The sequence below is a fragment of the Pongo pygmaeus genome, chromosome 19, assembly GCF_028885625.2.
Source record: "Pongo pygmaeus isolate AG05252 chromosome 19, NHGRI_mPonPyg2-v2.0_pri, whole genome shotgun sequence".
Classification (NCBI taxonomy): Eukaryota; Metazoa; Chordata; class Mammalia; order Primates; family Hominidae; genus Pongo; species Pongo pygmaeus.
This window is the reverse complement of record NC_072392.2, coordinates 18963645-18986300: the sequence shown is the minus strand read 5'-3', so window position 1 is coordinate 18986300 and position 22656 is coordinate 18963645. Positions and strand designations below refer to the sequence as shown.

Here is a 22656-nt window from a genome sequence, read left to right as displayed (position 1 = left end):
CACTGAAATCCGCACATTTTATTCTTTTATTTATTTTTTATTTTTTTGAGATGGAGTCTCGCTCTTGTCGCCCAGGGTGGAATGCAGTGGTGTGATCTTGGCCCACTGCAACCTCCGTCTCCTGGGTTCAAGCAATTCTCCTGCCTCAGCCTCCTGAGTAGCTGGGATTATAAGAGTGTGCCACCACGCCTGGCTAATTTTTTTGTATTTTTTTTAGAGAGGGGGTTTCACCATGTTGGCCAGGCTGGTCTTAAACTCCTGACCTCAGGTGATCTGCCAGCCTCAGCCTCCCAAAGTGCTGGGATTACAGGAGTGGGCCACCACGCCCGGCCCCACATACTTTATTCTTATAAGAGGACTTCGGTCCCTCCTCATGACATACTTACTCTTCCTTAACACACAATTCTAACAGACATGCCGAGCTGCCTGCTAGCAGACCAGCGGTAGGAAATTAAAAGGAGAGGACGGTTGAGGGCAGGCACACAGCCACACTGAATAAGAACAGTAAGGGAGCTCGATGTGTCGAACCAGGTGGACACCGATGACAAGGAAGTTTAGTAACTGAACGATGAATTCTTTGTAACAAAGACCTGAGTTCAGAGTCAAGAGCAACAGCAGCAGCGATGTAGTTTAGGAAGAAATCATCCACACCTCAGCAGGCTGAGAGCAGCATGGGATCATCACTGAGACTTGGAATGAGGACTGAGATAATAAAAAAAGGTGATGTTGATGCAATGAACCACCTAACCTAGAAATGCTTCCTATCTTAGGAATACATCCATCAAGAATGGATACACAGGGCTGGGCGTGGCGGCTCACACCTGTAATCCTAGTGCTTTGGGAGGATGAGCCAGAGGATTGCTTGAGTTCGAGACCAACCTGGGCAACATAGTGAGACCTCATCTCTACAAAAAAATTTTTAAAAGGCGGGGCACAGTGGCTCCCACCTGTAATCCCAGCACTTTGGGAGGCCGAGGCGGGCAAATCACAAGGTCAGGAGTTCGAGACCAGCTTGGCCAACGTGGTGAAATCTCGTCTCTACTAAAAATACAAAAAATTAGCCGGGCATGGTGGCACATGCCTGTTGTCCCAGCTACTCAGGGTAGCTGAGACAGAAGAATAGCTTAAACCCAGGATGGAGGTTGCAGTGAGCTGAGATTGCACCACTGCACTCCAGCCTGGGCAAGAGTGAGACTCTGTCTTAACAACAACAATAAACAAACCCCAGTTGAGCATGGTGGCACACACCAGTGGTCCCAGCCACCTGGGAGGCTAAGGCGGGAGGATCGCTTGAGCCCAGGAGTTTGAGGTTGCAGTGAACCATGACGGCGCCACTGCACTCCAGTCTGGACGACAGAGCGAGACCCTGCCACAAAAGAAGGAAAAAAGAAAACAATAATAATAAAGAAACGACAAATAATAAAAGTTTGGTGCTTAAAGTGCCAAAGCTAGCACTCAATCAGAAAATGCTCAGCAAGTCCAGCATGACTCCTTCCGCAATTTGGACAAGGGAGGCATCCTGTACCCTGTGCTGTGCTGATCTGCGGGTCCGCCCTGAGAGAGGACCAGTGCCTGCCTCCCTGTGCAATGCTGGCTCCGAGCCCACCCAGAGCACCTGGGAGCATGTGGGCTCCCACAGAGACAGGCTCTGTGGCCACGAGGCTCACCTCACAGCTCAGGCTCCGGACACAGGCCTGGCGGACAATGCTGAAGAGCTGGGGGTGGCTGGGGTGCTGGTGGCTGACGTATTTAATGGAGGTCTCTTTATCATGGCTGATATACCCCGGGTGCCCTGCAGCAAGTGACCGGCAGCCCTGTCCATGAAAAGGAAAAGTAAATCTGTTAGTTGGGAAGCAGGGCAACAAACTGTCTTAGGTTTATGCAAATCTGAGCTCGGAAAACTCAAGCTATTTTTGTATAAAAATAATTGGCTTCCAGATTTATACTTATCTGAAGATTTAAATGTTTCCTAAAGAGGAAAACAGAACACAGACATCACAGAGATTGCCAGGGGTTGTTCCTAACCGATATTTGCTGAGCGCTTACGAAGCAGGCAACATGAAAAGGGCCCTGCATGCTCCATCTCATTCAATCCCAAGTGCCACTCTCTGAGATAACGTCAGTGAGAAGCCCCATTCTACAGAAGACAAAACTGAGGCTGACGTGAGAAGTAGCTGGCCAGAGGGTGAGGGGCTCTGTGGTGGTAACATTACCCACTGCCCCCAGCTTCCGTCATTGGTTCTGAACTGACACCTGAAGGGGCCTCAGCCACAGGCGAGAGGCCCAATAAAAAACAGGGCGAGCACCAAGCTCCAGGATATTGGTGTGGCAGCTCACCACTGCTGCCCCGCTGCCCCGCTGCCCTGCTGCAGCCACAGCCACCCCGATGCTGAGGCTGTGCACCCTGGAGCTGCTCCTATCCCAAGACTGTGCAGCAGCGCGTCAGCAAGCCTCTCCCCACAGTGTCGCAGGATTCCTCCATGGGCAACCCCAAAACCAGCTCAACGATGCCCCAGCAGCCTGGCGGTGCCCTCTTTCCCAGGTCTGAGGTGCTCCCCATCCCCCATTCCTCACAGGCATTTCCAGCAATGGATGCAGCTCTTACACGTCCTCTGCTTCTGCAGCAGAACCAAAAGAACAAGCTTGGGTTCCTGTTTGCACTGCAGTGGCAGGTCCAACACCCAGCCCTGATTTTGGGCCCTGACCCAGGTCCTCCACACAAACAAGTGGCCCACTGGGGAAAACTCACACTAATTCCCGAGAGTTTGAGAGCTGATGGAGTGACCCACTGAGAACACTGGGGGTCCTGGGAGCAGGAAACTCCACTGGGAGCAGGGAACTTTGGGGACCCGCCTCCAGGACAGGCTGGAGTGTGTCGATACAAACATGAAGGCCACGGCAGGGAGGCAGAGTGGGTTAAAGAAGTTAACATAGGCTGGGCGTGGTGGCTCATGCCTGTAATCTCAGCACCTTGGGAGGCCGAGGCAGGTGGATCACCTGAGGTCATGAGTTCAAGACCAGCCTGCCCAACATGGTGAAACCACATCTCTACTAAAAATATAAAATTAGCCAGGCGTGGTGGCAGGCACGTGTAATTCATTACTCGGGAGGCTGAGGCAGGAGAATTGCTTGAACCTGGGAGGTGGAGGTTGCAGTGAGCCATGATCACACCATGGCACTCCAGCCTGGGCAATAAGAGCAAAACTCTGTCTCAAAAAAAAAAAAAAAAAAAAAAAAAACAAAAAACTACAGTCAGGATGAGCGGAGAGAACTGAAGGGCCCCTGGGAAGCAGTCTGTGTCACCCCGGGAGGCCCCATCCACTGCTTTCAGGTCCTCCCACCCATCCCACACCTACTGCAGGGATCACAAAACCAAGACCCCAAAGACACTTGCCTCGCACATGTCCGACTTTTTGGGCCCCGGGCTGCTGGACTCGACGCTGGCCCCCTCTGCGGGGCTGTGTGCACGCATCCGACTGCTCATCTGAATGCCGCCTTCCTCTTCTTCCGCCTGCTCACCCTGGCCAGGACTGTCCTCATTCCCAGCCCCTTGAGGAAGTGGGGCGTGCAGCACCTCTGTGCAGAAGAGAGTGCGGGGGCCGTGGAGCTCGCAGAAGTGGCAGAGGGCCACGATGGCATTCATGGTGCCTTGAGGACTGCAAGAGGCCTGCGCAGGACAGGGGACATGTCAGCTTGCCAATGCCTATTCACTCCATGAAACCTCCCCAGCCCCTCAGGAGCACAGGGAGCACCCGGGTGCCATGGACTTCCTGCCCAGGAGAGGCCACCCGCCAGTTCCCCAGCTCCCTGCCAGCATTGCTTTGCCCCAGTGCTGCGCTGGGTGCAGGAGAGAGGAGAGGAACAGAGATAGGATCTTCCCACGGGAGTCACAGCAAACAGGGGAGGGGACAATGTGGACCAATGATAGCACAGCTGGAGCTGTGACAGAGCCACAGCCACAAAGCCAACGGCGCAGGAATGTCCTCGAGTGACATGAACTGCAGCCAAACATGGCAAACCCCGTGAGAACAAACAGATAAAAGGCCAGAGGGAGAGGGTCCTCCACCCAATACATATCTGCTTGGCACCTGCTCCATGTGGGGCGAGGTGCTAGGCGACATGATACTGCTCTCATGCAGCTTACCTCCTGCAGGGGGTTGGGGGCGGACACAGGAAAACTGCTTCCTGCGAGAGGCCCGTGCAGGGAATGACCAGAGGAGGCAGGAGCCTGGAAGGACTGGCTTACGGGGCCAAGCACGAGTTGAAGGGCAGGGTGGGTGCTGTTCTGTCCGAGGGGTGTGTAGGGTCTGGTGTCTGAAGAGCAGCAGCAGACAGGGTGGAGGCTGTAGGAAGCAGATCTTATAGCTCCTCCAGGCCACCAAAAGACCCTGGATGTGTTATCAGAGACTGCGGAGGCTTTGGGGGTTCTGATGAGACATGAGAAAATGTGAATTTCACTTGAATAGGTTCACTCATGCCCATGTGCAGAAAAGATGGCAGGGGGCCAGGCTGGAGGTGGGGAACAAGCTGAGGCACCCTGCTGACTGATCTGAGCAGGAAGGGACAGTGGCCCAGGCCAGGCAGGGTGAAGAGGCACAGTGTGGGTGGAGTGCCGAGTGCAGAGGAGTGAGCAGGGGAGGAGACCCAGTGAGTGCCTGCTGAGCCTTCACGGGGACGGGACACAGCAGCAGAGCCAAGCGCGCGGTCGGTGCTGGCGCATGGGACCTCTGTGGAGTGCAGCCCTTGCAGGCTCAGAGGTGGAGAAGGGAGGACAGCTAGCCAAGGTGACCAAGCACAGGCAGTGAGGCCAGAGGGGAGCTCCAGGGTCACCCCAGTGACCAGGTGAACCGCTTTAGCAAGGCGGGACTGGAATGTCACATGGCCTTAAAAAGGAAGGAAACCCTGCCACAAGCTACAGCACGGCTGAACCTGGAGGACATTACGCCAAATGATCTACACTGGTCACAAACGGATCAACACTGTAGGATTCCACTTAGATAGGAGGTACCTAGAGTCCTCAAAGCCACAGAGCCAGAGAGCAGAATGGCGGCTGCCGGGGGCTGGGAGGAAGAGCGGGGCTCAGTTCTGGAGATGGAAGGTGGCGATAGCCGCACAGCACTGTGAACATACTTCATGCCACGGCACCACACGCCGAACAGTGGTTCAAACGGCGCATTTGATGTCATGTATTATTTCACCACAATCTTTTTAAAAGGGGGACTGGTAACCTGCAGAACAATGATGAGGTCAAAGGTGACCTTAACACAGTTTCTGGTGGAGAAAAAGCTCACAGGAGTGGGTAGAGAGAGCCCTTTGGAGAGTTTCTGTGGCAGAGCCAGCAATGGGACACCTGGTGGGGACACGGAGTCAAGGAAAGCCCCAAGCTTGGCCACAGTACAGCTGGGATGCCGGCGGTACCATGTGAAAGCCAGGGACAGCTGCAGGCACAAAGTCTCAGGGACACCACGCACTCACTGCAGAGGGCTGGCCGCGGCAGCATGAGGCAGTATGCCTTCCTAACGGATGCAGGAAAGCCAGAGGAGGCTTTAAAATGGGGGTGTGTCATGGGGTTCTGACAGGCAGAGAAGTTCTGGAAATGAGACCGCAAAAGCAAAGGTGCACAGTGGGGACAGCCACAGCCAACGGCCTGACACGTGACACAGCCTGCCACATGCAGCCAGACCCACATCGTCCATACGGTGGCCGCAGCCATGTGTGACAACTTAAATTTAAAATTTAAATTAGCTAGGCGAGGCCGGCACAGTGGCTCATGCCTGTAATCCCAACACTTTAGGAGGCTGAGGCAGGTGGATCACTTGAGGTCAGGAGTTTGAGACCAGCCTGGCTGACGCAGTGAAACCCTGTCTCTACTAAGAATACAAAGATTAGCCAGGCATGGTGGTGTGCGTTGGTAGTCCCAGCTACTCAGGAGGCTGAGGTACGAGAATCACTTGAACCCGGGAGACAAGGTTGCAGTGAGCCGAGATCACACCACTGCACTCGAGCCTGGGCAACAAAGTGAGACTCGGTCTCAAAAAAAAACCAAAAACAACAAAAACAAAACAAAATAAAACAAAAACCTTAGCTGGGCGTGTTGGCGGGCACCTATAAACCCAGCTACTTGGGAGGCTGAGGGAGGAGAATCGCTTGAACCTGGGAGGCGGAGGTTGCAGTGAGCCAAGACTAGGTCACTGCACTCCAGCTTTTATGACAGGGCGAGACTCCGTCTCAAAAAAAAAAAGTAGCCTGGAGTGGTGGCGCACGCTTGTAGTCCCAACTACTCGGGAGGCCTAGGCAGGAAAATTGCTCGAACCTGGGAGGTGGAGGTTGCAGTGAGCTGAGATCATACTACTACACTCCACCCTGGGCGACAGAGTGAGTGAGACTTCGTCTCAAAAAAATTAAATAAATAGGCTGAGTGCAGTTGTTCGTGCCTGTAATCCCAGCACTTTGGGAGGCCGAGGCAGGCAGATCACTTGAGGTCAGGAGTTCAAGACTAGCCTGGCCAACATGGCAAAACCCCATTTCTACTACAAGTACAAAAAAATTAGCCAGGCATGGTGGCGCACACCTGTAGTCCCAGCTACTCAAGAGGCTGAGGCAGGAGAATTGCCTGAACCCAGGAGGCGAAGGTTGCTGTGAGCCAAGACTGCGCAACTGCACTCCAGCCTGGGCGACAGAGAGACTCCGTCTCAAAATAAATAATGAATGAATTAATTAATATATTAGCTAGGACAAAAGCTCAGCCCTTCTGTCTCACCGGCCATGTCCTGAGTGTTTGCTAGGCACACACAACTCATGCCACCCCTCTGAATAGCCCAGGTCACAGAATATTTCTGCCTTCCCAGAAAGCCCCATTGCTTTCTGGGTGTGGCTGGCAGGGAATGGAGGGCTGGTGCTCAGCAGGTGCACTCCGAGAGGGAGGCAGACAGGCAGCAGGAAAGGAAACAGAGTTTCAATAAAGGGCCCAAGTCAGACTTGCTTGGGACGATGAAGAATCATGTAAGTTTCCGAATGTTTGACTGAGTAGTGGACACTGGCCAGGACCCAAAGCCTCTTCTCTTCTGGGGAGCCCCCACCCCTGTTACGGATCCAAAAGTCAGACGTTCTGTGTTTGCTCCTGACAGGCAGGCTGTGAACACAAACAAGGCATGGCCTGCCAAAGCCGCTAACTCTAGGGAGAAGCAAAGCAGAATGTGCACGGTGGTGGGGGGTGCTGCAGCCAGCCTCTCTGCTGGCGGCCCATGCCTGGAACTGCTTCTCCAGCATGCCTGCGAATGCACCACCCACCTGACGTTTCTGCAGTTGGCTGCTTAGCTGCACGAGCTGCTCCGGCACCTGTCCTCCTGCCTGAGATACGGCTGAGCACGAGCGGTCACACTGGGAATGGCAGAGACAGACAGAAAACAGACATTTGAAGAGAACCTTAGCTGGGCTGGCAGTGAGGCAGGTGTGGGAGTCAGAGAGGGAGACCCTGGGTGTGGCTGGCAGGGAATGGAGGGCTGGTGCTCTGTAGGTGCACTCCGAGAGGGAGGCAGACAGGCAGCGGGAGAGGAGACATATGCATTTAATAGACAGCAGAACTTCTAGCTGGAAGGCCCTAAGGACTCAGCAAAGATGCAGGCTTTGGGAAAGGAGAGGGCAAGGCTGGGGACAAAGGTCAGGAATGCTCCACACACCTTCACCTGGCTCACTCCTCACCACTCGGCCTCCACTTGCAGGTCCCCTGCTCAGAGGACCCCTTGCCAGCCCACCAGAAGAGCTCCCCTCCACCCCGACACCCTCCCCTGCCCTGCTTTGAGTCGTAGCGCTCCTCATCGCAGAACTGCGCCTCCAAAGTGCCTTCCTGACACACAGGAGGCACCACATTCACGTGTTAGATAAATGAGAGGACTGAGAAGTCGCCCTTGGAAAGATGACAGCTGTTGCCAAGAAAGGGGTGGAATCTAGGGGCGGCAGAGGTTCAGGAGCCACAGCTGTGGGGAAGGCCGGAGCTAGAGTCTAGTGGCACAGGAACCAAACAGACAGTTTCAATAAAGGTCCCACAGGGTTCACTATGGTGAGTGGCTTAAAAATCTACTGCTCAACAGGAGATGGGGCGACCACTGATGGAGTAAGGGGTAGCAGGACCCAAAGGAAAGGTAAAGGCATTAAACTGCGAAAAGGAAGGCCACGCCTTTCTCTGAGAGGCATCAGGGGAAGAGAAACAAGGTTCCTTCTAGCAAGACACGCACAGGACAGCAAGCCTGGGCCAAGTCTCAGCCCACCTGCAGAGCACCCACACTAACCTGACACTCAGCAGAATCACGCTTACACCGTCCACACCAGACCACCACACACGAGGCTGCTGCCAAATGGGTCAAGCATGGTGGTGGCAGACATCCTTGAAGACCTGGTGTTTTCTAGGTAAGAGAAAAAAAAATTAGAGCTATTTCTAAGATTAGAGGCCTTTGTAGCATGAAAAATAATGGGAGCAGCTTACAGCCAGTCTCAAATAAGGACGTGTCCGATGAGGATGTAGACCCTCCCCAGGGTTCTGAATGACTTAGCAGGCCTCTCACCTTCTGAGCAGGAGCTGACATTTTAGCTGAACTCTTGCACCTCTGAAGCACTCTAAACCAGTATTTGATCAAGGATCTCTGTATTTATTTTTTTAGAGATAGGGTCTTGAGGCCAGCTCAGTGGCTCATGCTTGTAATCCCAACACTTCGGGAGGCCAAGGCAGGAGGACTGCTTCAGCCTATGAGTTTGAGACCAGCCTGGGTAACATAGTGAGACCCCCATCTCTACAAAAAATGTTTTTAAAAAATTAGCCAGGCCCGGCGCGGTGGCTCACGCCTGTAACCCCGGCACTTTGGGAGGCCGAGGTGGGTGGATCACGTGGTCAGGAGATCGAGACCATTCTGGCTAACACGGTGAAACCCCGTCTCTACTAAAAATACAAAAAAATATTAACCAGGCATGGTGACAGGCGCCTGTAGTCCCAGCTACTCAGGAGGCTGAGGCAGGAGAATGGCGTGAACCTGAGACGTGGAACTTGCAGTGAGCCAAGATCACGCCACTGCACTCCAGCCTGGGCGACACAGCAAGACTCCGTCTCAAAAAAAAAAAAAAAAAAAAATTAGCCGGGCATGCCTCTAGTCCAAGCTACTTGGGGGACTAAGTTGGGAGGTCACTTGAGCCTGGGAGGTCAAGGATGCAAGTTCCCATCTTTACTTTTTTTTTTTTTTTTTGAGAACAAGTTTCACTCTTGTCGCCCAGGCTGGAGTGCAATGGCGTGATCTCAGCTCACTGCAACCTCTGCCTCCCGGGTTTAAGCAATTCTCCTGCCTCAGCCTCCTGAGTAGCTGGGATTACAGGTGCCTGCCAACACGCCTGGCTAATTTTTGTATTTTAGTAGAGAGAGAGTTTCACCATGTTGGCCAGGCTGGTTTCGAACTCCCGACCTCAGGTGATCGACCCACCTCAGCCTCCCTAAGTGCTAGGATTACAGGCGTGAGCCACTACACCCAGCTAAGTCCCCATCTTTCTTACTCTTGGTTATAAGGAGGTGCTCTGGCAGCATCTACATCACACCAACTTACTTTTCAGGCCGTAGGCCTGGCAGTTTCCTTCTCAAGCAGGAGAGGGAAACCAAAGGCAACATTGACAAGCCACTTCCCAGCACCCAGTGCCAACATGGGCTACACTTTTTTTTTTTTTTTTTTTTTTTTGTGGCAGGGTCTCATTCTGTTGCCCAGGCTGGAGTGCAGTGCAGCAATCTCGGATCACTGCCACCTCCGCCTCCCAGGTTCAAGCGATTCTCCTGCCTCAGCTTCCCAAGTAGCTGGAATTACGGCTGTGCGCCACCAGGCCCAGCCAATTTTTGTATTTTTAGTAGAGATGGGGTTTCGCCATGTTGGCCAGGCTGGTCTTGAACTCCTGACCTCAGGTGATTCTCCTGCCTCCTCGGCCTCCCAAAGTGCTGGGATTACAGGCGTGAGCCACCATGTCTGGCCAAAACATGGGCTACTCTTATTCGTTTTTCCTTTTAATGAAAAGCACTTGCTAGGTGCAGTGGCTTAAGCCTGTAATCCCAGCACTTTGGGAGGCCAAGGAGGGCAGATGACCTGAGGTCAGGAGTTCGTGACCAGCCAGGCTAACATGGTGAAACCCTGTCTCTACTAAAAACAGAAAAACTGCCGGGTGCGGTGGCTCATGCTTGTAATCCCAGCACTTTGGGAGGCCGAGGCAGGCGGACCACGAGGTCAGGAGTTCGAGACCAGCTTGGCCAACATATTGAAAACCCATCTCTACTAAAAATACAAAAATTAGGCCGGGTGTGGTGGCTCACGCCTGTAATCCCAGCACTTTGGGAGGCCGAGGTGGGCAGATCACGAGGTCAGGAGATCGAGACCATCCTGGCTAACACAGTGAAACCCCGTCTCTACTAAAAAATACAAAAAATTAGCTGGGCATGGTGGCGGGCACCTGTAGCCCCAGCTATTGGGGAGGCCGAGGCAAGAGAATGGTGTGAACCCGGGAGGCACAGCTTGTAGTGAGCTGATCGCGCCACTGCACTCCAGCCTGGGCCACAGAGCAAGACTCCATCTCAAAAAAAAAAAAAAAAAAAAAAATTAGCCAGGCATGGTGGTGGCGCATGCCTGTAATCCCAGCTACTGGGGAGTCTGAGGCAGGAGAATTGCCTGAACCCGGGAGACGGAGGTTGCCGCGAGCTGCGATCGCACCACTGCACTCCAGCCTGGGCAACAAGAGTAAAACTCCATTTCAAAAAATACAAAATACAAAAATTAGCCAGGCCTGGTGGCATGTGCCTGTAGTGCCAGCTACTCAGGAGGCTGAGGCAGGAGAATCGTTTGAACCTGGAAGCGGAGGTGGCAGTGAGCCGAGATCACACCACTGCACTCCAGCCTGGGCGATAGAATGAGATTCTGTCTTCAAAAAAAAAAAAAAGAAAGAAAGAAAGAAAGAAAGAAAACAAAAGCACTTGTCAGACGAGAGCTCTGACTCTGACTCCATGGATCATGTGCACCAGAGGCCCAGGCAGCCCTGAAAGAGAGGGAGATGCCCTACAGAGCACAGAGCACTTAGCTTTGCAGTCACTGGAGCCTGCTCTCACCACCCAGGTGACACCAAATGTTACTAGACCTCTCTGAATACCACCCAAAAGCTGGGAAACAGAGGCCTCTCAGGATTCGCATTACACATGGAATCAGAATTCTGGGCAGCGTGAGGTCATTCTTCACTCACTGTTCAATTCCAACCTCTACCAGGTGTTTGCTGAAGAAAACAAACTGGTTTGAGTATGTCTCACGAGTCTGTTTCCAATAAGCTTTCCAAAACCCACAGAGGAAGACGAAATCCCCTGGCTGACACTCTCTTCATCATCATACCCAAAGACAGTATTCAAATTCCCTGATGTGGTAGTCTGTCCACGTCCCCCTCCCACAATGGCTGAGTCCCAGACCTGGACAGTGACTTCACCACTACCCGTGGTGCGCCCTGGCCCTATTTCAATCCTACTTCCTATGGTCTTCTCTTAGCACCGTAGAGAATCAAAGAGGCCACTAAGTAAGGGCACTCTGTAAATAAACAAGGCACTGTAACGGATCTTAGCCAGCAGTGGACATACAGCTTCTATAACTAGTCTCCCACTGGGGAGCCTCATTAAGTTAGCAGCTGGGATCCCAACAAGCCCAGGGTGAAAAGTTCTGCAGGGGATGACTGCCAGCTCAGACCCACTCTCACTGTGGCTCTATTTCCACCGTTTCCCTGGATTTCCATTCACAGAGCTCCCTGACATAGGACACTAGAAGGGCAAACACAGTGTCACCTGCCACTATTACTCAATTACTTGATGACCACGGTGATAATCTGGCACTAAACTGGCTGTGGCCAAAGGCTAGAGAGCCAGAACCTACTTCCAGCAAGCTCCTCCTTGCCCTGTGTCCCCATTTGAAGAGACTGCTGGTGACCACACATTGGACTTCAATCCACAAGCCAATCCATTCTTTCCAGGTGACAAGGACGCAACTGACAGTACTCTCAACTGGAGAGAAGCGCGGTCTTCCACCCTCTCTGGAGAACACGGTGCTACCCTATTAGCGCATCAGAGGACCCTCCTGAACGCCAAACTGGGAGAAGAGGATGACACACACCCTCTCCTCCAAACAGAGCGAAGACAAAACCTGGGAGAAGGGAAGGCAAACAGTCCCGTTTCATGGCAACATCAAATGAGATCACAGTCCTCATCCCATAGACTTGGTTAATGGGCGTGCCCCCAACCTATCTTCAAATCTCAGGGTCTCGGCGACGCCCTGGACTCTGGCCCTAAACCTTCCCCCATCACTCGTCCACCTGGGACCAACGAAAACTCGGACATGCCCCTCCGCCAACCTCTCAGACCCCCGCCCACCTGCTCCCCGAATCGAGGCCCGCGGGACACCTGGACTCGGCAGCCAGGGTCCCGCTGTGGGTCCCAGCCCCGCCCCTGACTGCGCTGGGTAGGTGGTCGCTGCGGGACCCGGACCCGCGGGATCACACCCAGAGCCCCCAAGCCCACGGCAGGGACGTCACCCGGGGTGGCGAGGCTCTCAAGCCCGGGTTCGGGCTCTCAGGAGGGCTGGCAGAACCAGGAGCGACCACACTCACTCGCTGTCCTGCCGCCGAGATCCAGGCGCGTGACTCCCTGAGCCGTACCACCACCCAGCCCTGCGGTGGGGGTGCGGGAGCCGTCCGAGCGCGTCCTGCACCTCGAGGAGAGCCGGGCCTCCCTAGCTCCCGCAAGCCCAGGAACACAGTCCGAGTCCTGCAACTCCGAGGTCTGACGGAGAAGCAGGGGCCGCTGCCCGACAACCACCCTTTTCCGCCGCCACTATTCCGGTGCCCCCCTCCGGGAAGTTCCGAATGGTTCAGACCGCACCAGCTGGGGATGCTGGGGGAAACCATTTCATTAAGCGCGGGAGTATGCTGAAACTTAAAAACCATTTTAAAAAGAGATTTGAGGGTCAATATAGCCAACCTAAGGCTTCCTGTCCACATAAAAGAGAAAAATAAAGAAAAAACGTTATAAGAGTTTGGCAGGCTTTTTTTTTTTTGCTTCACCAATGGTTTTTATTAAATTGCTGATGGAACCCGTCCTCTCCCTACATTGAGAGTATGGAAGGTGCGGGCGACGGCCGTCACGTGACGCGGGGAAGGCGCGGCGCCCGTGGGAGGTTGCTTGCGGAACACGCGACCGGTGTGCGCGCGCATGTGTGGGATTCGGTGTTTCTCAGTGGGTCTTTTTTAAAAATGTGAAAATCAGTTTTTGAATAATATTCTTATTTTGAGACGGAGTTTCGCTTTCGCTCTTGTTGCCCAGGCTGGAGTCCAGTGGCGCGACCTCGCCTTACTGCAACCTCCGCTTCCCGAGTTCAAGCGATTGTCCTGCCTCAGCCTCCCGAGTAGCTGGGATAACAGGCGTCCGCCACCACACCCGGCTAATTTTTTGTATTTTTGCAGAGACGGGGTTTCACCCTGTTGGCCAGGCTGGTCTTGAATTCCTGACCTCAGGTGATCCACCAGCCTCGGCCTCCCAAAGTGCTGGGATTACAGGCGTGAGCCACCGCGCCCGGCCTGAATAATATTTTTTAAAACTTGAGCGCCCATTACTAAATTTAGCTACTTAGAAGTTAATTGTAAAGCCATTAGTTTGTGATGTAGTGTGGGTCCTTCTAGTGAAGACCGGAGCTCTAGAGATGGGAATCAGAGCCTGACCCGCCCGCGCGCGCTGCCCCCTGAGGTGTGGCCGCCCGGGAGCCTTCCGCCGCGGCCGAAGCTGTGGTTGCCGCAGAGTCTCCAGAATGTGCTCACCAGGAATAGAATAGAAAAGTGGGTGGTTGTGTTTTTGAAATCAGAGGTCACTTATTTTTTCTCTTTAAATTTCCACGTTCTGGTCGGGCGCGGTGGCTCACACCTGTAATCCCAACACTTTGGGAGGCCGAGGTGGGCGGATTACGAGGTAAAGAGATTGAGATCATCCTGGCCAACAGGTGAAACCCCGTCTCTACTAAAAATACAAAAAAAATCAGCTGGGCGTGGCGGCACACGCCTGTAGTCCTAGCTACTCGGGTGGCTGAGGCAGGAGAATTGCTTGAACCCGGGAGGCAGAGGTTGCAGTGAGCCGAGATCGTGCCACTGCACACCAGCCTGGCACAGAGCGAGACTCCGTCTAAAAAAAAAAAAAAAAAAAAAAAAAAAAAAAAAAAAAAATTCCATGGTCTGTTGAAAACGGGACACGAGAAAAGAACGAAAGTGCATCTTGTGTTTTCTGCCGTTTTATAGTGGCTTGGTAAAGATTAAGGAATATGGGGTGGCGTTACGAGGTTAGGGATTGCCTTTATGTGTTTAATTATTCTTATCAAACGAATTTCCCCTGCTGTTGGACAGCGCAAACTTAATTTATGAGGCGGTAGTAAGTTACAGGGTGATTTTATTTTATTTTATTTTATTTTTGAGACGAAGTCTTGCTATGTCTCCCAGGCTGGAGTGCAGTGGCGCGATCTCGGCTCACTGCTACCTCCACCTCCCGGGTTCAAGTTCTTGAAACTAATGTTTGTTAATGAGATTTTTAAGTCAAGAACAAGGTTTTTTTCACCTTGTAACTTTAATTCCAGGAATTACCTTTTTCAGTTTGTTAGTGGAGATCACCACCTTGCTCAGATTATCCTTATTTCCATGGTGATAGGCTAATGGAGGAAGGTTATTCAACCACTGCATTTTCAGTAAAAGTCAATGTGCATTTACCACACCTGGGCTCAAGTTAGGCCATTAACATCTTTCCCAGCACCACTGGCTTCAGCCACCTACCTCTTTTGGAGGTACTTTCTTAAATAAACCTATAAATCTTAAAAAAAAAAAATTAACAACTGCCAAATCTTTGCCTCAGTGAATTGCACCAAAGGTTATTTAAATTGGGCTCTCATGGGGTATACATTTTCAAGGACATGCAACAAAAGGGACATCTTAGAAGTCAGAAAATGTACCCATTCTCATGGGAAAGACAGTTGAAACTCAGCAGTAATGTTCAGAAAGCACAGATACCAATAATGTCCAACAATCCACAACCAAATGAAATGCAATGCTAATCTCAAAGCTTCTATCCCATAATGGAAATTGTATGAAATGATTCCAGAAGCTCTGGATATGTTACTGCCTGGCATGCATACAATCCAGAATGTGTTTTTTCCACCACTGAAACAGGCTCAGTCAGAATTAAGACTTTTTCCACCACTGAAATAGGCTCAATCAGAATTAAGATTTTTTTTTTTTTTTTTTTTGAGACAGAGTCTCTCTCTGTCGCCCAGGGTGGAGTGCAGTGGTGCGATCTGGGCTCACTGCAAGCTCCACCTCCCAGGTTCATGCCATTCTCCTGCCTCAGCCTCCCGAGTAGCTGGGACTACAGGCGCCCGCCACCACGCCGAGCTAATTTTTTTTTTTTTTTTTTTTTTTGTATTTTTAGTAGAGACGGGGTTTCACCGTGTTAGCCAGGATGGTCTCGATCTCCTGACCTCGTGATCCACCCACCTCGGCCTCCCAAAGTGCTGGGATTACAGGCTTAAGATTTTTTGGATGCTCTTCTGCCTTCTTACTACTGCTAAACCAAGAGGCTTCATTACAGCTGAGTATCCAAACTGATCAATCACTTCCAAGGCATCATTTGCCAGGACCATAGAGCCAAGTGGTAGGGAAAAGTCACATCTCATTCAGAAATTTGTTTTAGGTTTTTTATATGTACCCTTAGCCACAGGGGCTCTGATGCAGCTGTAGGATACAGCTGGGCTTTATCTTTCAGTCAAACCACATGTCAATGACTCTTAGTTTCCAGTTTCAGGAAGAAGGGGTGTATTTCATTTGTAAGCATTTCAATTTAATATTTTTAATCACATCTCATTATTTTCAAGTTACTATAACTGATTCCCTGTTATAAAAATAATGATCTAAGTTTTTGTTTCTTCCAGCAACTGAGAAAAACATTCCGTTTTTAAATGTTTTGAACAGTTTAGGAGTCTGGCCAGCTGCTGAAAGGCAGCAAGCAATGAGTAACATTTCAGAAGGTGAGATAAATGCACAATTTCTTTTTTTTTTTTTTTTGAGATGGAGTCTTACTCTGTCGCCAGGCTGGAGTGCAGTGGCGTGATCTTGCCTCACTGCAACTTCCCCCCTCCCGGGTTCAAGCACTTCTCCTGCCTCAGCCTCCCGAGTAGCTGGGACTACAGGTGCGTGCCACCAAGCTCAGCTAATTTTTGTATTTTTAGTAGAGACTGGGTTTCCCCATGTTGGTCAGGCTGGTCTCGAACTCCTGACCTCTTGATCTGCCCTCCGAAAGTGCTGGGATAACAGGCGTGAGCCACTGCGCCCAGCCCATGCACAATTTCTTTCTCTTTTTTTTTTTTTTTGAAACAGAGTCTCGCTCTGTCGCCCAGGCTGGAGTGCAGTGGCGCCATCTTGGCTCACTGCAAACTCCACCTCCCGGATTCAAGCAATTCTTCTGCCTCAGCCTCCTGAGTAGCTGGGACTACAGGCGCCTGCCACCAGGCCTGGCTAATTTTTTATATCTTTAGTAGAGACGGGGTTTCACTGTGTTAGCCAGGACGGTCTCGATCTGCTGACCTCGTGATCTGCCTGCCTTGGCCTCCCAAAGTGCTGGGATTACAAGCGTGAGCCACTGCGCCCGGCCCAGCCCATGCACAGTTTCTAAGTTCAGGTTTTAGGTAATTAGACAATCAACTCTGCACATAAGGCATCCAGTCAGTTGTGAGATATGAGTTATTAGTGGTCCAATAAAGGCTGTTAGGATTAATTTAATATTTCTTACCATAGCAATTTCTGTAAGCTTTTAAAAATTAACCTCTCTCCACCAATTAGAATTCATCTGCTATGCCTTTTGTGTTTTAATCTACTACTAGTGCCTATTAAATACCAAGTGTAGAAATTTTAGTCTAACAATCAACTGTAGAGCCAGTCTATGGATTCAGACTTATTAAATGCTTTTTGCAATTAAAGTTCTCTGATTTCAGCCTTTGATGTTAGGAAACGATACAGATAGGATTTTGTCTTTGTTCACTATCACTGAGTAATTCAGTTACTTAAAAAGATAGCCATCACATTTTTTTATTCACAGAGATCTGATTTACCTAGTCATTTATTTTCTCTGGCCCCTTTGCAACTGCTCAGACTTAGGTCCAAATAACATAACCTTCCACAAAGTGGGTACCAATTCAGGTTGGAACCCAGAAACTTAGGACTTACAAACCCAAAACTTCATATTTTGTTTTGTGGTTTTTTTTTTTTTTTTTTTTTTTTTTGAGATGGAGTCTCACTCTGTCACCCAGGCTGGAGCGCAGTGGTGCCATCTGGGCTCACTGCAAGCTCCACCTCCCGGATTCAAGCGATTCTTCTGCCTCAGCCTCCCGAGTAGCTGGGACTACAGGCAGGTGCCACCATGCCCGGCTAATTTTCCATATTTTTAGTAGAGACAGGGTTTTACCATGTTAGCCAGGATGGTCTCGATCTCCTGACCTCATGATTTGCCTGCCTTGGCCTCCCAAACAAAGTGCTGGGATTACAGGCGTGAGCCACCGTGCCTGGCTGATCTGATGGTTTTTAAGATGGGAGTTTCCCTGCACAAGCTCTCTTTCTGCCTGCTGCCATTTGTGTAAGACGTGACTTGCCTCCCGCCATGACTGTGAGGCCTCCCCAGCCACCTGGAACTGTAAGTCCATTAGGCCTCTTTCTTTTGTAAATTGTCCAGTCTCAGGTATGTCTTTATCAGCAGCGTGAAAATGGACTAATACAGATGACATGGAGAAGATCTGGCACCACACCTTCTGCAGTGAGCTGCACGTGGCCCCAGAGGAGCACCTAGTGCTGCTGACCAAGGCCCCCCTGAACCCCAAGGTCAACAGAGAGAAGATAACTCAGATCATGTTTGAGACCTTTAACGCCTGGGCCATGTATGTGGCCATCCAGGCCATGCTGTCCGTCTACACCTCTGGGCACACCACTGGCATTGTCCTGGACTTTGGAGATGGGGTCACCCACATGGTACCCATCTACAAGGGCTATACCCTCCCCCATGGCATCCTGTGTCTGGACCTGGCTGGCCAGGACCTGACAACCCCATGAAGATCCTCACCAAGCTTGGCTACAGCTCGATCACCACGGCCAAGCAGGAGATCAAGCGTGACAAGGAGAAGCTGTGTTGCCCTTCAAGCAGGAGATGGCCACCGCTGCATCCTTCTCGTCCCTGGAGAAGAGCTATGAGGTGCCCTATGGCCAGGTCATCGCCACTGGCAACGAGCAGTTCCAGTGTCTGGAGGCACTGTTCCAGCCTTCCTTCCTGGGCATGGAATCTTGCAGCATCTACAAGACCACCTTCAACTCCATCATGAAGTGTGATGTGGACATCTGCAAAGACCTATATGCCAACACGTGCTGTCTGGCGGCACCACCATGTACTGGGGCAAGAAGATCACTGCCCTGGCGCCCAGCACCACGAAGATCAAGATCATTGTGCCTCGCCCCAAGCGCAAGTACTCGGTGTGGATCAGCAGTTCCATCCTGGCCTCACTGTCTACCTTCCAGCAGATGTGGATCAGCAAGCAGAAGTAAGACGAGTCAGGCCCCTCCATCGTCCACCACAAATGCTTTTAAACGGACTGTGAGCCGATGCATAGCATTTGCTGCATGGGTTAATTCCAGAGTATAAATTTACCCTTGGAGGCCGGGCGCGGTGGCTCACGCCTGTAATCCCAGCACTTTGGGAGGCCGAGGTGGGCGGATCACAAGGTCAGGAGATCAAGACCATCCTGGCTATCATGGTGAAACCCCATCTCTACTAAAAATACAAAAAAATTAGCCGAGCGTGGTGGCGGGCGCCTGTAGTCCCAGCTACTCGGGAGGCTGAGGCAGAAGAATGGCGTGAACCCGAGAGGTGGAGCTTGCAGTGAGAGGAGATCGTGCCACTGCACTCCAGCCTGGGCGACAGAGCGAAACTCTGTCTCAAAAGAAAAAAAAAAAATTTGCCCCTGGCAAATGCATACACCTCATACTAGCCTCACGAAACTGGAATAAGCCTTCAAAAAGAAATGTGTCCTTAAGGTTTGTATCCAACATCAGCACTGGATTGTAAAACTTGTTGCTAATTTTGACTTTGTATTCAAGTTAACTGTTCTCCTTGGTATTTGTGTAATACCCTATACATATTTTTGATTTCAACCCTTAGTACATGTGGCTTGGTCACTTCATGGCTGAGGTAAGAACTGGCTTGTGGAAGACAGGTCGTTAGCTTGGTGAGTCTGTGTGGCCAGCAGTCTCCGATCTGTGCAGTGTATTCATGTGTCAGGGCAGAGTGTTCTGCTGTAGAGCCTGGTAAGGGGTCCTGAACCAATTGTTACTGTCTTGCCAGTCTATCAGGGTTGGAAAAGTCCAAGCCATAGGACCAAGTTTCCTTTCTTAGCTGATGTTTTCATGCCAGAACGCCATGAGCTACTTGTCTTGAGTTGGAATTAGTTTGCATTTCCACCTGTAAATGTATTCATCCTTTTATTTATGTAGGGTTTTCTTGTACTCAATTCTCGATTCTTTGAGATGACAACACATTTTCTTTTTTTACTGTTATGTGAGAACATCAGGCCCCAGCAACACGTCATTGTGTAAGGAAAAATAAAAGTACTGCGGTAGAAGAAACAAAAAAAATCGGCTGGGTGCGGTGGCTTAACACCTGTGATCCCAGCACTTTGGGAGGCCAAGGTGGGTGGATTGCTTGAGGTCAGGAGTTTGAGCCTAGCCGGGCCAACATGGCGAAACCCTCTCTAGTAAAATGCAAAAGTTAGCTAGGCGTGGTGGTGGGTACCTGTAATCCCAGCTACTAGGGAGGCTGAGGCAGGAGAATTGCTTGAACCCAGGAGGTGGAGGTTGCAGTGAGCTGAGATCACACCCACTTCACTCCACCCTGGGCAAGAGTGAGACTCCATCTCAAAAAAAAAAAAAAAAAAAATTGAGGAGTCTCACTGAGGTAGTAGCTACAGTGAGCAGATACCACCCCTTAGGGGTTGGAGAACAAAGGGAAAAGACTGGGATGAATAGAATTTAAAATTCTGAAGGAGGGCGCAGTGGGAAGATGGGGGAGGCCTGCCTCCTGGGTCCCTGTATCTCTAAGGGGCTGTGCTGAGGCTGATTCTAAGAGCATGGGGGAAACTGCACACTGGAAGCAGACTTGCCTGGACCATACTGCTCAACAGAGGCAGATGCAGGGAGCCTGTCGCTTTCTCCCCCGAGCTCTAATCCCCTTCCTGCTGGTTTGCAGAGGTCTAGCCCAAGAATCACAAAGCAGAACACAGAACAGAGGATTCAAAGCTGAAACGATTGTGACCAGCCAGCACTCCCCTCAAACACTGACTCAGGGTTTGCAGGTACTAGGACAAGGTTCTAAATAACATATCCCCTTTCAGTTCAAAGTTTCCAAAAAATGCAGTATTTTAATGAATCCACCTTGGGAAAGAAATTATAATAGCATCCACATCATTAGCAGCTCACAATAGAGTTACTTTTCACTTATATAGTCACGACTGACAAGTACTAGCAATTCGCAGACACATTCTAAGTGATTTTGATTTCAGATCCAGATAAATGAGAAGCTAATTGTTTTTTAAAAATAAAACAGGGTCTGTAATTCATGACACAGATAAAAGATCATTTCCCATTAAATATTTTGTTTCCTAAGTGCAGGTATACGTAAACAAGTGAAAGGGATGCAACCCACAAATAGTCCTAATTCAAGTGCTAGAGAATTTGACAGTTTAGTTGATGGGTCAGCAAAATACAGGCTTTAGGTCAGACCTAGCCTGCCGCCTCCTTTTTTTTTTTTTTTTTTTTTTTTTTTTGAGATGGAGTTTTGCTGTTGTTGCCCAGGCTGGAGTGCAATGGCATGATCTTGGCTCACTGCAACCTCCACCTCCTGGGTTCAAGCGATTCTTCTGCCTCAGCCTCCTGAGTAGCTGGGATTACAGGCACCTGCCACCACACCTGGCTAATTTTTGTATTTTTAGTAGAGACGGGGTTTCACCATGTTGGCCAGGCTGGTCTCAAACTCCTGACCTCAGGTGATCCGCCTGCCTTGGCCTCCCACAGTGCTGGGATTACAGGCGTGAGCCACCGTGCCTGCCACTGCCTACTTTTTATAAATAAAGTTTTACTACTAACACGGCCACAGTTACAATAGGCCATGTGACCTCCAGAGCCTAAGTATGGGCTCTATTAGGGTAACTTTTTATGTGACTCATGAGTTTTTTTTTTTTTTTTTTTTTTTTAATACAGAGTCTTGCTCTTGCCACCCAGGCTGGAGTGCAGTGGCACGATCTTGGCTCACTGCAACCTCCGCCTCCCGGATTCAAGCGATTCTCCTGCCTCAGCCTCCTGAGTAGCTGAAATTACGGGCACCCACCACCATGCCCGGCTCATTTTTTGTACTTTTAGTAGAGATGGGGTTTCCCCATGTTGCCCAGGCTGGTCTCAAACTACTGACCTCAGGTGATCACCTGCCTTGGCCTCCCAGAGTGCTGGGATTACAGGCATGAGCCACTGCGCCCAGCTGAGGTTTCTTTTTTAAATAATGAAAATATACCTTACCAGACAACTTGAAACATTTTAAGAATTGAATGTTTGTAGTAAGAGACAGATGTTTTTTTAAGGACCAAATTGGATGTGTTTTAACCTGACCACACTTTATTCTGCTCCACACCATTCCAGGGCTACATCAGTAAATCCTAGTGCAAATTCCTGTGACAGGAGAAGCCCTCAACATAAATCAAAATGCAACTATCAGTTTACCTGAAATCCTTTGACAAGAAAAAGTGGGAAAGCCTGCCATTTGTCTCCTAAAAACTGCAAGTCAAGAGGGGGAAAAAAGCCATTTTCAAGACTACAAAAGTGTAGTGCCCACTAAAGGTTGGAAAGTGCTTTTGACACCACCTGCACAACACGGCAAAACCCCATCTCACAAAAAAAAAAAAACCTGGCTAAGCTGGCTGTGGTGGTGCTCACCTGTAGTCCCAGCTACTTAGGAAGCTGAGGTAGGAGAATCACCTGAGCCTGGGAAGTTTAGGTAAGCCACGATGGCACCATTGCACTGCAGCCTAGGTGACAAAGACCCTGTCTCTTAAAAAAAAAAAAGTGAAGCACCAATGCCATCTCATAATCCACAACTCATACTCTCACTAATATGCATATTAATTTTAATTTTAAAAATTAGCTTATGCCTCAGGGATGCTCCTTTTTTTTTTGTAAACAGAGACAGGGTCTCACTATGTTGGCCAAGGTGGTCTGAATTCCTGGCCTCAAGCAATCCTGCCTGGGCCTCCCAAAGTGCTAGGATATTACAGGTGTGAGCCACTGTGTCTGTCTGGCCTTTCTTTTCTTTTCATTTTCTGAAGACACTGATTACAACTTTTAGATTTTTTTTATATACAAATTTGTCAATAAACAAAAACCTTTCAGATTCAAATCTTGCAAAAATTCCTAAAATCCAGCTATTTCTGTTCACAATGAATGTGCTTATTAAAAACTTCAGCGGAGAAAAAAGTGATACAGAAGACACATTAATGTTCAAGCAAC

General features: G+C 50.3%; 1 protein-coding gene and 1 pseudogene across 9 annotated transcripts in view; one reads left to right on the top strand and one right to left on the bottom strand.

Moving 5' to 3' along the window:
* FLCN (folliculin) overlaps positions 1-12742 on the bottom strand; it is a 30114-nt gene extending 17372 nt beyond the window's left edge. For 2 of the 9 annotated variants that reach the window (XM_063656573.1, XM_054459232.2), the window contains exons 1-5: positions 12652-12742; positions 8289-8402; positions 7291-7380; positions 3395-3667; positions 1668-1814 (exon numbers count right to left, since the gene is read on the bottom strand). In XM_063656573.1, coding sequence (XP_063512643.1) covers positions 1668-1814; positions 3395-3643 — 396 coding nt within the window. In that variant the 5' untranslated portion in view covers positions 3644-3667; positions 7291-7380; positions 8289-8402; positions 12652-12742. Of the gene's footprint in view, positions 1-1667; positions 1815-3394; positions 3668-4144; positions 4428-7290; positions 7381-8288; positions 8942-11921; positions 12097-12415; positions 12542-12576 lie in introns of those variants that run through there. The other 7 variants (XM_054459217.2, XM_054459228.2, XM_054459227.2 and 4 more) reach the window with 7 other exon arrangements.
* A 5093-nt stretch (positions 12743-17835) lies between these two features.
* LOC129018057 (actin, cytoplasmic 2-like) lies at positions 17836-18654 on the top strand (annotated as a pseudogene).
* The last annotated feature ends 4002 nt before the right edge of the window (positions 18655-22656 follow it).